Source organism: Ischnura elegans, chromosome 2, assembly GCF_921293095.1.
Source record: "Ischnura elegans chromosome 2, ioIscEleg1.1, whole genome shotgun sequence".
Classification (NCBI taxonomy): Eukaryota; Metazoa; Arthropoda; class Insecta; order Odonata; family Coenagrionidae; genus Ischnura; species Ischnura elegans.
In genome coordinates this window covers 124,059,021-124,075,131 of record NC_060247.1, presented here as the reverse complement: position 1 = coordinate 124,075,131, position 16,111 = coordinate 124,059,021, and the positions used below count along the sequence as shown (strand labels likewise).

The 16,111-nt window shown below is 36.2% G+C and overlaps 2 protein-coding genes across 3 annotated transcripts in view; one reads left to right on the top strand and one right to left on the bottom strand.

Annotated features, from left to right (window-relative positions):
- Nucleotides 1-2,031, top strand: part of LOC124154590 (RNA-binding protein 26) — a 59,463-nt gene extending 57,432 nt beyond the window's left edge. Inside the window, exon 19 of the mRNA XM_046528417.1 lies at nucleotides 1,082-2,031. Coding sequence (XP_046384373.1) covers nucleotides 1,082-1,159 — 78 coding nt within the window. The 3' untranslated portion in view covers nucleotides 1,160-2,031. The remainder of the gene's footprint in view (nucleotides 1-1,081) is intronic.
- LOC124154589 (sodium/bile acid cotransporter 7-like) lies at nucleotides 1,851-16,103 on the bottom strand. Of its 2 annotated transcripts, none has more exons than XM_046528416.1 (7): nucleotides 15,849-16,103; nucleotides 15,557-15,776; nucleotides 15,330-15,480; nucleotides 8,686-8,938; nucleotides 6,831-6,956; nucleotides 2,640-2,787; nucleotides 1,851-2,466 (listed from the first exon to the last, which is right to left on the bottom strand). In XM_046528416.1, exons 1-7 carry the CDS (start codon nucleotides 15,949-15,951, stop codon nucleotides 2,442-2,444), a joined length of 1,026 nt encoding a protein of 341 aa, XP_046384372.1. In that variant the 5' UTR covers nucleotides 15,952-16,103; the 3' UTR covers nucleotides 1,851-2,441. The 2 variants fall into 2 exon arrangements, with proteins under 2 accessions (XP_046384372.1, XP_046384371.1); XM_046528415.1 differs by having other exon boundaries at nucleotides 1,851-2,367.
- Between the last annotated feature and the right edge of the window lie 8 nt (nucleotides 16,104-16,111).

The following is a 16,111-nucleotide window of genomic DNA, read 5'->3' as shown; positions in this document are numbered from 1 at the left end:
CCCATGCCTCTAAGGTTTTTTTTCCTTTCCAAGACCACACAGACCATAAATTATTATCTTCGAAGGAAAATACCAAGTTACATGGGAACAATGGAAACGTGTTTCATCCTTACCCCGTCTCACCGACTGACCTTTTTCGATCTACCAGCTTCAATTCTCCCAGTTTCTGGAGGCCAAATTCTAAATGAGTCACCTACTGAGACTTGGTTCACGAGGTTGGTGGTGAGTACATGAGGTTCAAAAGAGAATGAGACCTAATGCGACGCTAATCTAACAGCATTTCAGTTTTAAAACTGTAATTGATTGACACAAAGCTTTATGGTTACATCTGAGCTACAAACATGAATTTGGTATTGGTCTCTGGTTCCTCTCTTCTTTATAAATCTGAGCTGGTTTTCCAAGAGGTTATCTTCAATTTTTCTTTCCATTCTTTTGCCTATTATTCACGTAAGTATTTTTGATGCTTGTGATAATACTCTAGGTTTGATGATCCTCACATTGCTAAGTCCTCATTTTCTTTGTTATAAATCGTTTGAAATTCCTCTGGAAGTCTTCTGATTTAGTGGCTGTCTTTTATTACGTCATAGAGGGTATCCTTAGTTTTCTATCCGATTGCCTTGACAATTTTTCTGTTGATGTTGTCCGTTCCTGGTGATTTGTTCATCTTGAGGTCCTATATAGGTCTCTGGAATTTGCTCCGCAATATGTGTGGGCTCCGGTTTTTCTTCCCGTACTCCTGTATTCCATTAGGTTTAGTGGAAACTCTGAAATGCATCTAACCCAGGTATGCAAGGCATTGTGCCAAGAGAACCATTAAAGGTGAGGTGGGATTGGCGCCATGAATTTCAAGAGTGATTTGGTCTATGAGTATCTCGCGTGGTTCTTTAGCAAGTCATGGGAATGCCATGGGAGAATCAATAAAACCACATTGCAATCAATGGAACATAGTTTCTGATACCATATTTAGTTGGGTTGACTGAATATGCAATTGAAACATTTTGTCTTTATATGAGACTGCACTCTGAAGTGAAGATTATATTTTTGCATGTATTTCTGCAACATGTTCTTCTCTGTTCTTCAGGGTGGTGTTGATGTTCTGTTGCCAGATGAGGAAGAAGAAGAGGAAGAAGACGGTGAAGATAGAAGCTGGAGGCGATAGCATTAGTGCTCGTGCAATTAAGCACGACAACTTTGGCCTTTTTCGTCATGCACATCTTTTAGATCAAGACATTCTGGTTGAGACAAGATTAAGGGCTGATAGCTACTTTGCTTCTGTCCTGCCTATTTTTCATCAAGTTGTTTAATGTGCCACTGGACTTGTTCACCTCTGCTACTGATGTTACCATTTCATTGATAATCAGTGCATCACGAGGTGCCTAAGCATTGCCATTGACATGAGTAATTATTGCTTATGTCTCCAGTCTTTGGTCTAGGTTTTTGAACGTACTCAAGACTATTTTTTTGCATTTGTACAAAACCACTAGCACTCCATTTTCCATCTTGAAGGAAAGAGAGATGACTAAGCATAAGCACACAACTCATATTGAAAGTACACTGGATTTGTTTTACTTTATCAATTTTATTCAGTTATATTTTCTTTAGTTTTGTATAAAATGAAAATCTTCATTTTGCATACTATACAATTCTATGTAACTATTTTTTATATATCCCTCATAGTAAAAAATTCTATCAAAGAATTATAAAAGAAAATCACGAGTTGAGACTCAAAAGAAATTTGTGTCCAGTGACCTGTTCAATTGGTAAAGTTGTTTTATTGTTCATTTTACTTTTTGGCTGTCTTTATATGTGTGAATTGTGTGTGGCCTTAATAGTCTGTTTTTGTCATAACATTGAAGTGAATACTTGAATGTGTACAAAATTTATTGTTAATTTAAGAGATCATGTTAATAGTGGCTTTGGGGAATGTAAAGGTAACAACAAAATTCTAGTCCTGAGCCACCTGTTAATACTATTGCTATTGTGATTATTGCTATGGATGTCATAATGAAAAAAGAAAAAAAAAAATATGCATGAAAAAAATTAAATTAAAAACATGAAAAAATTATAAAAAAAAAGAACTGAGGAAAAAAGGAAAAAGATGTGGAAAAGAGGTACCATATCAGACCACCACATTTTGTACAGTGTTAAAAAAAAATAACTTAAGACTTTAAGATGACCAAGCAAAAATTGTTGCCTGGCCTTCAAAAAAAAAAAAAAAAAAAAAATTCTGTTTAGAAACCAAAGCTTAATCAAACTCTTCAACTGCATCATCATCATTCAAGGTGAGACTTCAGGTGAGTTTGGTAAGTAAAAAGAACCTAGACTTTCCAAGATACTTTTTACACACCCCACTGAGGGAGATGATACCTGTAAAGCAAAGGAATTTGTTTAATGAAGACTTATACAACAGCCGTCATATTTTAACTGAATATACTTTCAATTCATATTGTGTCCCCTCTTGCTCTTCTGTTAGTCAGCATGTAATTTAAGGAAATATTTGTTAACACAATATTTCTCATCACAAACAAAACATTTATCATCTAAATATTTTTAAATCACTTCACTTATATTCAAAGTAAAATTCACTGGATATGTTCAAATAATTGACTTAAAAATCTCTTATATTTTCCAAAGTTTACCTTGAGCGAGTGTAACGCAGCCAGGGGCCCAGCTGTGATGCTAACATGCCTCCAAGCAGTATTTGAGTGGGATGATAGACAAGCAGAGGAAGTGAAATCTGTGCTAGGTGAGAATATCCGCCAAACAGAACCCTAAGCATTGGAACCCCTGAAAAGACAAGTGCATGCTAAAAATTTTGATACATATTCCCTCTGGTTGATTATGTTATTCTAGTTTATTACTTAAGCTCGTAGGTCAGGAAGTTGATTAAAAATCCTAAAGTCTTGTGCCTAATTAAAACAGGCACATTGTGAATCTTCCCTGAGAAATATAACTGCCACGGGGAGAAGGTGAGTGCTATGGAATAGAGACTAATTCACAATTTCCCAAAATCCTCCACACCCCTCCCATCAGCCCACACTTTTCTCCTCTCATCAACAAACCCCAGATCATGGCTCGAGCAGGGTTCATGTTACCAAGACCATAAATCATTAACTTCAAAAGAAAATATAAACTTATATAACAAAAATAGAAGTATTTTTGATCCCGCTTCCTTTCTCACCAATTAGACTCTTTCAGCCTCCCAGGAGTCTACCATTATTTTTATTTCGCCACTCATGACCCATTAATTACATGGCCTTAGTACTTGATTTTATCTAGTATGGATTCCAAATTCTTGTATTAATGTAATTGAAAGCTTTGCAGAAAAGGAAGTAAAAAAATTGACGAAGACTGCCTTTCCAGGGAAAAAATGTAATTTTTGTTCATTCAGAGATTGAGCATCAAGAATTTACTGCCAGAAATGTTTTCATCTCCTGGCAAATACAGGCAGATTATATAATTCTTGTATGTCACACATTGTTTTCCATATAGTGGGCATAAATATAAGACTTTTCCAACCATGACTGTGAGCCCTATTTGAATACTATATAACATTACAATAGTATATAACATACAACACATAAGGATATTTGAGAGCAAATCAGAACGTTAAGGAAAAATGTTTATAACTAATAATTTCCCTAATTTTACAACATACGGTATATTCATGTTGTTTCAATCCAAAGCGTATGAAATTAAGCATTAGCTGCAACTATTCGTCCTTTATTACCAAATGTAAACCGTGCATTGCTTCATTTATGAATAAAATGCTACATTATTTAAAATGCTGAATGATATTTTGAGAGTACATATTTACTACAGGCAGTCTGCAAGCAAGGTCGCTCAAACGTTAGTTAATTGACATTAATAAATATTTGACCACAATGACTTTTTTCTGTGGTAATTTATTAATGTTTTAAATTGAGGGTATTTTAGCAACACCAACAAGAGAATAGGAGCTAAAATCAAGCCCCTAGCTATCAGGAACCAAAACATTTTTTGTACCCTAACTTTCAATTTTCAATAAACCAGATGGGCTCAAATGTAAGTTCTCCACACAAAATTGATTCTCCAAGTCAAATTATATCCCCATTGACAGTTAATAACATTAAAAAAATAAAATACAAGCAAAGAACAACTCTTTATTTGCAAATGAATGCTTCTTTCTCAGTTTCATGAACTTTTTGTTTTTAATTTCAGTGTGCAAGTAAAAGAAATTACCGTATTTGTCTGTCCCTTTTTTTCTTCCTAAAATGCTCGTGATAAAAGTTAAGGGGGAACTATAAACAAACCCATTTTTAATTTTTTCCCGAAACTCAAGCCGGGGGGGACCATATTCAGAGGAATATGGTAATCATTTTTCTGCTCTCCTGAAAAGTTGCTATTTTTGAGTTACGTGTTGTTAGAACTTAGCCATCAATATCCTTAATAAGAATTCATAAATAATTTTATGGTAGCAGTGCTATTGATACAAACAGCTTTGCAATTTACTTATTAAAAAAATCATAAGTAGTCTCATTTTTAACTAACATGTGAAATTTAAACTAACTAGGTATGCGTGAAAAAGTTGCCATGAGATAAGTGAGAGATAGCTTCCTCAAATCAATTTAAGTGATCGATGACCATTTTGTAATCCCGCCCCGGTAACTAAACTTGCTGTGATTCCACATAACTCCTAATAGAGGACACAAAGAATAGACCAATTCCAGGTTTGAGGTTTCTTAAAGTTAGCATTGAAGATATAGGCTCATTACTCTCCGCCCAACGAGGATTATCAAATCAACTACCCATTTTCGAAATATTTCCCACACCCTTCTCCCCTTCCTTCTAAAACGACTTATAATTAACCTCTCCTTCAATAACTTATCACCCGGTAATGTGTAAATGTATCATTCAAGAATTTATAAATATACCTTCCTGAAAATTAAAAATAACCTTGGTAAAAATAATCTTTCTCAAACCTGCATTTCCAGGGACTTTTTTTAATTCTTAGCTCCATAGAAAAAGTAATTTTGAAGGCTAATTATGAGAACTCAGTTGCCACCCAAACCTACAATTCAACTCTGATAGGAAATTAGCCTGGACTATACCTTCATGAGGAAAGGCCTTGAATTTGACATGGTGTTGCATTCTCCTTTTCTCTCCCCGTTTTACCTTTTTCTTTTTAGCCCCACATATATGCTTCCCTCAACCACTACTATCTTCACACTCACCTTTCAACTCCCCAAGCGATTACCAGTTACATTGTGCCAACTACTCCTACTTGACACATAGAAGGTGCTGTATCCAGAAAATTGTGAGTCATCACATCAATTCATATTTTTGTCCCTTTACACTTCCACTTAACAACTATCTTAGTAATCTAATTACTTCTTCACTTCACACTCAAAAATTGTTTTCTTTTATACAGGTTCCAGAATTTTTCTGGCTGAGAATAAAATCAAGAGGACACAAACCTGTACATATTGTCCTCTAATGCAGACAATGCATTTCTGGAATTAACCGAATGAATACTCTTTAAAAGGAATATGATGGTAATTCAAGGTATGGCATATGCATATAATATCAATTAAATATACACAAAAAAAGTATTCTGTGAGGTATCCAGGGTCTATTTCAAAAGCACTTAAACAAAGCAAGGAATGAAAATTTCAACATACCATGAAAATACTATTCCTATTAAAGTTTACTTAATGAATCATTGAAGATGGCATATTTGGTAAAATTCACAGGCCCACATGTAATTGGCATGGCATTGCATTATTTAAAGGAGTTGGTGATGGCTAACGAAATGCATAGCTTTATGTTCAATTGTGCAACACTTAACTTTGGTGACATTAGATTATAAGATGATTATTTGAAATTAAGTCATTAATCAGTCTAGTATTGATTGCTTTTTAGTAACACTTCAGTGAGTGCATACATATTTATTTGCACAATAAGGTATGTTTGATTTAAATTTCATAGATTAACCAAAACAAATTGAGCAATTTTCTATATGTATGGTCATAAAAATATTGTCTTTTTTCACCCTTACAGTGGTATATGAGTACATGAACTGGCTTGAGCACAAGTAATGGCTAATCAACAAGGGCTTAGCCAGGACCAATACTAGTGGGGGGCAAGCCATGGTCATTCAGTTGTAACAAATAAAAGATTAAGGAAACCAAAATTTCAAGAAAATTATAAAAGCGCTTTATTAGTTTCTAAAATTATTCGCTCAAAAATAAAATATTTTAATTTAAGAATACTGGAACTAGCCACAGTGATATCTTTACAGAGTCACCGCAATGCACAAATTGTGCGAAAAGCCTACATAGACAAAATCAATGGCCTTGACCAGGATACTTTTATTTTAATTACATGTTTCATTCTATAATATCACTCTTCTTGGACTCATTTGAAATAGATTTTCTTTTGCTTCCACAGGGGGTGGGGGGGGGGGGGGTACACCCATGCTAATAAAAGAATGAAGCATGCAGACCAAATTGCTGCACAATATATTTTTCAACTTAAATAGACTGTTCCTTATATCATGAGTCACTTTTGACCTCTTAATTTTTGACAGTATTACTTCTAAGATTTTGATGAAATTTGGCACATACCTCAGTATAGGTCATAGGTTTTGTTTATTTTACACCAATTTTGAGCCCACAATCTAAATATCAAAATTTGCCTCTTCGGACTTAAAAAAAAAATTTTTTTAATCACGAAAAGTATTATCATAAGTATAAAATTCATCAAGTGACACCTAATTTGGTTGAAAGTATGCCTTATTATTACATATTTATTAAAGGTGATTCGAAAAATATAACAAGTGGACCACTTACCTAATGTCAGGGATTTATGAGTTGAGCAGAATAATATGGTGACCACATCAGGAGGAGTAAACCACTCTTTCAGTCTCGAAGCAACAGCAAATGCAAGATATAGCAGAAATATCTGTACAGCTACAACTAAAAAAAAATACATTAATGAACACCATCAATTTCATAAATGGTTTGCAGTTAAATTATAGTGCATTCAATCAAATTTTGTCTATCAAAAAGTCTTCAAGAGGACAGGAAACTTGAAACTTAAAAAACAATCCTCTTGAATTATTTGTAGAGATACGTAAAAAATTCACAAGATGATATAATGCAAAATCAGTGTGTAAAAATTAAATTTTGTGTTTTTTGCAATTTCAGGTGAATTAACAAAAAAATTACATCTAATAAGTCATAATCTATTAAAGCCGAAGCCTTGATTTTTTAACACTGCTCACGTTCATTCGATCTATCTCTTTACGATTCCAAGGTCAATTGACTTGTTTTGTCTTGCTCGTATTGCATTCGCATAATATTGCGCACTGTAGTGATGTCTCCGCCGGAATTTGCCGTTAAATTAATCAAGACCTCTCTCTTTGCCTTATATTTATCAATCCTGAAATTATCGGTAATGTCTAGAATGATGTGCTTTCTCTCCTGAAGAATTAGATATTGTGAATCAATAAAAACCTGAAAAAAATTCAACGTGGCCGCAAAAGAGCGTAAAGCTCACATGCCCGGCTCGCGTCAATGCCGAGGAGTAATTCCGGTGACTCACCGTGACACAGTAAACAGTATAATTGGATAACTTGTTGCAGGAAAAACTTCAGTGTGGATATAACTCAACAATTTTGTTGACTTAAACACGGCCGCTGGGTGGGAACGGAAGGCGGCTTTCAGACAAGACAACTTTCTGCTGACTGCCGTTCATGCCACGGCACATGGCGTGGCGAGCGAGTCGTCTCATCTGAATGCTGCCTGAATTTCGTGCCGTCATGCGGTGAACGGTGGCTGGCAAAAAGTCCTATCGTAAGAAAGCGGCCTGAATGTAGCACTGCCTGCATTTCACACCATAGACGGCATACCATTATGACGGTGACCATCGGCATCCGTCGACAGTGCCGTGCCGTCAACGGCGATTTGTCTCGTTTGAAGACATCAATAAAGATTTATTGTTATTTGAAAGCACGAAGCGCCAGCGGTTGGGGAAAGGGAAGGAAGGAACAGAAAGGATAGGAGGAGATGAGGTACTAATTATTAGCGAATGGATATTCGGTGCTCTGCTGAGCTTCAATGCAAAAAATATCATTTCAACACACCCCCGGTTCAAGCTTATTTGTATCCCCAAAGTTCCCCAAGTTTGTCCAGGTCTTATTACAGTTAAGCACTCAAATTTTAACACCGTTAGGACTTGCACGATGCCAGATATGGGAGTTTGCTGGATTTTGGGTGCTGTGGTGGCATAAATAGGGGGTCTGCAATGTTTTTTACGGGGGAATTAGATAAGATGCAAACAGTTTCAGAGTGAATTTGAGAATTTCAGATTTGCAGAGTATGAAACAGTTTCAGCAGGGGAAGACAAATGATATAATTCAGCAACAGTAGTGTTTCCCGCAAAGAACGCCTAATAAATACTGCCAAATTATAGGTGTCCCTGGATTTCGGAATTCCAGATTCAGGGAGCTCAACTGTACTTTAACCTGACCTAATAGACTTCGCTTGCTTAGTGAGAACAGCAAAGTCTAAAATGAGAAAAATTAATACATACCACCTAATCTCTCATTCTTGTTAGAGGAAAAATGAAATGGAATGAAGACCCTTATTTATCAGCTCTATCAGAACAATCATACAAGTAAAAAGTAGGATGTTGAATACTCACCTAGGACTATAGTTGAAAGAACATGGTGAGCACTCATTCCAGATTCCTCTCTGGCAGCGAATGTATCACAAAATGTAGAATAAATAATGAATAAAAGTGAGATCTGGCCAATCATGCCACTGTATCGATGAATTTTTCGAATTCCACGAAATTCTACATGCCTTGCAGACTGTCCAAGAGCCAGAGGTATTATGACTGTCATGGCCAGCTGGAATATGCAGTTTGACAAAGGGACTAAAGTTGACATTCCCAGCTACCATGAAATGAGAAAAACGAGACCATTTTTACAAGCATAATTTTAACATAAAAAATAACTGCCCATTGAAGTAATAGGTGAATATTCATGCATATATCCCATAGTGAACTGAGTCTTATAATTACAAAAATGTGTAAATCTTTCTGGCCTTCATATATTATTGTTATAACAAAAAATTGATTAATTTTCCTACTAACTCTTCAAAGTATGTTATGGCATGCCAGAGGGATACCAAAAGGAGTAGGTGCCTTCAGTGTATTAACACTAGAACCGCTGACTTTTTCGTATACCTAGAACCGCGGAGGGGGTCATTTTGACTCCTCGTCTTTTCTTGCCATATTTTTAGTATTCTGGGTTTCTTTTGGACACTGCACTATGTGAAATGAATTATCTGAGATTTACAATGAAATTTGAATGATATATGGGCGGTATAAGCGCTAGATAGGCTACACGCCTTGCACAAATAATGCTTTTTTCACATTTTTACTGTATGTTCGGCTGAGGATGGGGGAAAAATGTAAACTTTTTTTAAGAAAAAGAAACCCTTTTATTGGTGCAGAGAAGCATAAAGTAATGAAGAATGTAGAATAAATTCGTTTCGTTGGGTAAAAAGAGAAAAACTGAACAAGGTTAGTGTAGAAAAGGTAAGTAAACCACATTGATTACTTTGGTTTTTTTGTACAATTTTCACATTGCGAAACTAATTTCTATCTTTTGGCTTAGAGGATAGACATATTGCTTGCATTGTCGAAGTACATGGACCGCAGACAACTTTCTTACATTCCATACAGAGATAGGATGACTTGTTCTTGCTTTTCGCAGAGCATACCACAAGTAACTGACATTTGCGTCGATTTTCCAGCTTCGAAGTTTCAGGTCCAAATCCAAATTTGCTTGTAAATTGGGTCTAGCCCTTACAATTTTATTTGTCACCGAAAGCTCCTCTGACAGCTTTCTGAGAAACTCGTGACGTGAAATCTTTTCCCCCGTGCATTCTGAGAAGAGAATGTAAGCATTGATAGCAGCAATATCCAATACGTTGTAAAAACATGTACTGGCCAGCGTCGCGTGGCAGCACGAACAGAGTAAAGCCTAGCCATTTGATCAACAGAGTCAACACCAGATTTATTTTTATTATAAACCTCAATAGTTTCAGGAAGTCTTTTCTCAGTTTCCCTCACTGTGATATTGGGATACATAGTGCTTAGTACAATCACATTTTTCTCCCTTTTACCCTGATAAACTGTGAGAGGCGCCATTGTTTTTCAAAAATACTGTGGACTACCGATGTCCTTTGGCTGCTTTTACCTCATGAGGTATTTCCCTTCTCTTCCTATTTACAGTACCCACTAAGCTTGTTTGTTGGGCTTTTAGAGCCCTTGCAAATTTCACAGTAGTAAAATAATTATCAGTAGTGATATTTCTTCCTTTTTTCATGCATGATTCAGACAACTTCAGAACGACATGCTCACCTATGTTTACATCTGGTGCCCGCTCGTCTGATTTATCTAGGTAAGGCATGGCATTACACATAAATTTAGTTTTAGCATCGCAGAGCATCCAGAATTTTATGCCGAATTAGTCAGGCTTGTTGGGCATATATTGTGTAAAAGGGCATCTTTTCTTTGACAGAAAAAGCTGCTCGTCAACCGTGAGTTCAGGCCCTGGTTTTTACAAAGAGTTGCAATTCATGATAAAAGAGTCCCAAAGGTGAGAGCAAAGTGCAAATTTGTCAGTATGCAGCCGTTGACTTCTCTCCGTTCTCAAATCAAACCTCAAGTACCGCAATATTTTGCGGAAACGATCGCGACTCATTGTTTGTGAGAAGAAGGGTGGGTCCCATTCTTTGGACCACAAAAAGTCAAGCTCCAAGTTCCTTGCTCCGTACCAACCACGTGCATACAATACTGCAATGAAAGCTTCCAGTTCATCCATAGATACCGGCCAGTCCTTGTCCCCACTTTCTTCACGACGTGCTCGTTCTGTGAAAACCAATACGAGGCGCACTCCCCCTCACCCCCTCGACTCATCCGACTTCTCGCTTCACGCAATATAGCACTGCCGCGCAAACTGATGAATTCGGGTGAATTGCGAAGTAATACATTGTTATTCATGTAATAGAGATGGCAACTACAATGACGCCACACTGGTAGGGGAGACACAGTAGAGGAAGGAAGGAGCCTGGAGTGGGGGTAGCCGAGGAAAGGGGTGTCCCCGGAAATTTTCGCGTAGGTCCATTTCTACGCGGCTCGACTCTCACATTCTTTCAGACGTCCGCTGGGCGGGATGCCTTTATCTGCGGCCTAATAAGAAACGACAGAGGTGATCCATGCCATTCACACACATTCGACCTTCGAAAATTACGCTTGCGGTGAATTTCTTCTGCGAAAATATGAAGTTCGGGATCGATCACAGAGCAGGGGTCAAAATGACCCCTACCGCGGTTCTAGGTATATTGTTGTCTAGTGTTCACAAAAATAGTCCTATAGCGTCGGAATTTCGCACGAATACGCCTTTTTACAATTAATTAAAAGTCAGAAAATATCAGGTTTTTGAAAAATAAATTAAGTGTGAAATATACATGTTGAAAATCATAAGGGGTCAATTTGACCCCCTCCGCGGTTCTAGTGTTAAATACATAATGCACAAAACAAATGTATCCTGTTGTGAATGCAACCCCGACGACATCTCAAGCTCTAACCTATGCCAGCCTACAAGGATATTATCCTCAAAGCATTTTTCACCAGCACGTCAAAAGCATCTACGCTGAGTATCATCAATAGCTTTATAAAAAAATCAAATATAACAACTCAATACAATTGAACATAAAGCTATGCGTTTCATTAGCCATCACCAACTCTTCTCCAATACATTACATTTTAAACATATATATACTTTTATCTATCATTCCACTCGAAAAAGACTTTAATGTAAATTTGGCAGTCGAAAAAGTAAGTTAGCATCCAAGGGCAGCTACTTCACCAGTTTGACAGGGAGGCATTAATAATTTTTCTACTCTACTTGCATTGGGTGGTCAATTGTTAGCCCAACATTTACTCAGTCCTCTATTTGCCCTTCTCTAAAGAGGAAGCCATGTACCTATATTTCACAGTTCACCCAAAGATCCTTTCTTTGATTCTCTCCAAAGTCAGTCACCAGAGAGGAACCCTGGAAGAGCAGTGGGGGTATCTCTCCCGTTATTTCTTTCATCAGTAAGCAATCATGCCCCTTTTCCATGGTACAACACCATGTGAAAACATAATGTAGTTACGAATTTAAGTATACCGGGACTAGTCACCGTGATAACTTTTACGGGAGTCACCCGCAATGCACAATTGTGCGAAAAATCCACAGAGAAAAAATCATTCGCCTTGACCGGGATTCGAACCCCGATCCCTCGATTTCCGGCCGAGTGCTTTAGCCAGTTAAGCTACCGAGGCGTCATTCATCCCTGTGGAAATTTGTGGACTATACCGGACAAGGTGGTATGGACTGCTGAGCATATTATGCGATTTTTCGCATAATGTAGTTATAATAGATTATCTAATAAGCAATGTTAAGTATTTTTGGAATTGTTATTATCAAAGACTGTTTACATACTGCACTTTCGTGTATGAAGAAAATGACAATGGAGGTCTCAGCAATTTAATGACCACGTCGAACACAATTTTATTACTCATCAGAGAAAGAACATCATAGTTAATTCAGATTCTAAAAGATAAAACGAATAAGTACAGAAAAATATAAAAATGTGGCAGGAGTTTTTGGCGGAGCTCCTCCTCCTTCCATGGTTGAACTGTCTGACAGCAAGCTTCCAATGAAATTCCTTTACTCTGAGGGCATGTAAAAATTTTTGCAATAAACCCCATTTTTAAGAAGAAAATATTTTTCTATTGATAAAGTTATACTGATTACAATTCATGTTTCACCCTCGTGTCATTTAAACCAGACCCACTGATATATAGTGCGAGCCAATTTTGATCAGTGCTTGTAAGTTCAGTACTTGAAAAAAGTTACTTTCTCCCACCTCTGTTTGTCTGGCAGAAAGGTGGGATAAGGCCATGGACTAAACATGTTGTTTTTGGCATCACAGAGAATCACCCGCAACTTCATTTTTATTCTAGAAATAAATTCTTTTTTCAGAAGACCTTGGAAAAATCCAAAAATGAAAAATTTTACTAAGCCTTCCATAAAATATATACTTCTGTAGTTTACACTTCCAGATTTACAAAACTGTTCTGTACTCCATGTAGATTGCTATTAGTATAACTTTAAAGAAGATATTCTGAATAAAAGTAATGAAAAACAATCAATAAATCATTATAAGCACAACACAGTGTAGTTTTCCATGAAAAGAGCTTTATCTTAGTATAGTCGGCTACAAGGAACAGTACAGAGAAAGGTCTATTTTTTAATTAACGTCCAGCTTATAAAGAAATAGTTAAATTAACAAGATATGAAGTGATATGCACAACCACATTAATCAAAAAATTTATTCACCACATTGTTAAAAATTAATTTATAGGATAAAAACACTTTCAAAAATATTTCACAGTATTAAAGGACAGTATTACACCTAATGGACTGGTGAAACATTTATTTGAATAATTAATTATGTATTCAGATTAATGTATATATTGAAATATCCACAAAGACTTTATGTATCATCTGATTTTAACCTATTTTAATGATTACCTATTTTGATTGTTCAAGGATTCCTACTTTGATTTTTCAATGATTACCCAGTTTGATTTTTTATGATTACTTATTTTATATTTTTACTGATAAATGATTTTTTCTGTAAGGCTATTTTTCCTTATGTATCCTTCATTTCCTTACGTATTATCTTTCTGTGTCCATGTATTCCATGTTAGAGGGCAGCATGCCCGTCAATAAATAAATAATAATAATAATAAAAAAGCTATCCATGATAGATACTTGACTATATTCACAGTATAATATATCAGGGCACATAAAAATCCACTCTTTTAAAACTGTCAGGCATCATAGAACTAGCTATTTCATGGCCAAATAGTTAGGAAATATTAAGAGCCAGAAGCATATGTATCAAGCAATATGTTATTGGGATTGGGAGCTGTACTATGGCTCAAACTGGACTGGGCTGGGTAACATGACTGGAACTGTACTATGGCTCAAACTCCTCTGTGACAGGGCTAGATAACATGACTGGAACTGTACTATGGCTCAAACTGCACTGTGACAAGGCTGGACTTTCACTAGTCATTGACGGGAGAAAGTATTTCTTGTATTATTTCATATTACAATCAACTATCATTTCCATGAGAAAATGAATGCGTAAATTATATAAAAAAATTTATGTTGACATTACTGCGGCAATGCATAGCTCCAGCTTGCTTATTATTTTGGTAAAGTATGGTCAAAAGAACAACTTCCGCCGATACTCAGCTATCTTTGTTGGACAGCATTGGTGTTGTACCATTAATTGGTTACGTGATCTCATCCTCTGAATTCTACGATGTATGATGGATGCGTCGATGTAAGATCGACGCCAAGAACGTGAAGAAGTGAACGTAACATCAATTGCATCAAAATTAGGTAGTTAGGCGGGAATTTTTCTAGCGGGTGAAGTGTTATTGTCGATTATGCTGAAATCTGTGTGGTTCGTGAAGAATCAACTTTCCACGATTGATTCCGACGACTCGCAATCTACTCCTTGCGAAGCACGAGAGAGTTGAAAAAAGGCATATATTTATTTTTACTCTGTTAAGAGCATATCAACGACTAAAGACCTTCGGTATTCTATTAAAACTGACCTCAAATTGGATGAATAGCATATTATGACGTAATGTTATCACGATGGGGTGCAGTTTGCGTCGTGGCTGCTGGGGGTAAGTACTGAACGTCTCTAAAATTAAATTCAGACAAATTTTGACATAAAATTTTATTAGATATAAGTATGTAAAGTGTTTTCCTTTTAATTTCAGGAAGGAAGCCAAAGAGGCAAATGAATTAAGCGGCCATGCCTTACCAAGACTTTCATTTTTATGTTTATATTCATGAGTATATTTGTATTTAATAAATTTCTTCCATTTTCATATCTTATTGTCATTTATCTCCACGGTGTTAGAACTTAAACTTCATCAATAAAAACTATCGAGGTGGGCATATGTGTGGCAACTAGACAAATAGCACTGAAGTAAATTTTGGTAGTTTTCATGTTAAGTAGATATTTATTACTTAGTTACATTTATCCATGAATAAATGTAACTAATAAAAATAAAATATGGACCCATAAAAACATATATGTGCAGTGACTTATCTATTGGAATAAAATACTATTACATCTAGCATCCACAATGGTATGACTACGAGTATTGGGAAAGAGAGTAAAGAAGTTAACACATACGAAGTAGAGAAGAGTTAATGGGGTCACTATGACCCCCAGCAGACTTCCTAATGCAGAATTAAATATAGCAGCTGCTTCATTACCGCCAACTGCTTTCGTCAATATTACAGCTGATGAAACTGGAGGAGGCATACAGCTGACAGTCAGCAACCTTAAAATGAAATAATCAGTAAACAAGGGAACAAAACATAACAGGTTGTCAATGTATTCATTAGTTCTTCAATTACCCTTTTAAAATCCATTCATTGATATCAAACACCGATAGGCACTTGACAAAAATCTGCATCAAAACTGGTACCACCAAGAGAGTAAAAATTTGGATAAAACAGTGCAACTTCACTTGATAGACTGCACTAGTTAATTCATTAGTTCGTAGTGAAATTCCGCTAATGAAAAAAATAAGCGACACCGTGAAGTACTTAACGGTAATCTCAGGCTTTAACGGACCTACAAAACAATGAATGGTGCATTATTATTTAATTCAATCTGAGACACCGAGTTCAGTGTTCAAGCTTTTACCTCCTCGGGCCCCTAGTCCAGGGTTAATTTCCGCTAAAAATATACAACATAATACCCCTCCCAAAAACCAGTTCCTTCTAAGCAAATCATTGAGGTTTGCCATTCTGCCGAAATTAGGAATGCTTTACTTAAATATAAAACAACCTTTCAACGAATCACATTATAATTGATTTCTCTACATCTTGCAATTTTCTCCTGTTTCAACGCTCCGCCACCTTCCAATCGCGTCTCGAATTTCGTATCACTTTTTCTTCATTAGTGAA

Coding starts and splice junctions, on each gene's coding strand:
- LOC124154589 (XM_046528415.1), bottom strand. CDS start 15,951: ATGGCAAACCTCAATGATTTGCTTAGAAGGAACTGGTTTTTGGGAGGG. Junction 6,957..8,685: donor TCTTTCAACTATAGTCCTAG/GTGAGTATTCAA, acceptor ATTTTTTTTTAG/TTGTAGCTGTACAGATATTT. Junction 2,788..6,830: donor TCATAAATCCCTGACATTAG/GTAAGTGGTCCA, acceptor TTGTCTTTTCAG/GGGTTCCAATGCTTAGGGTT.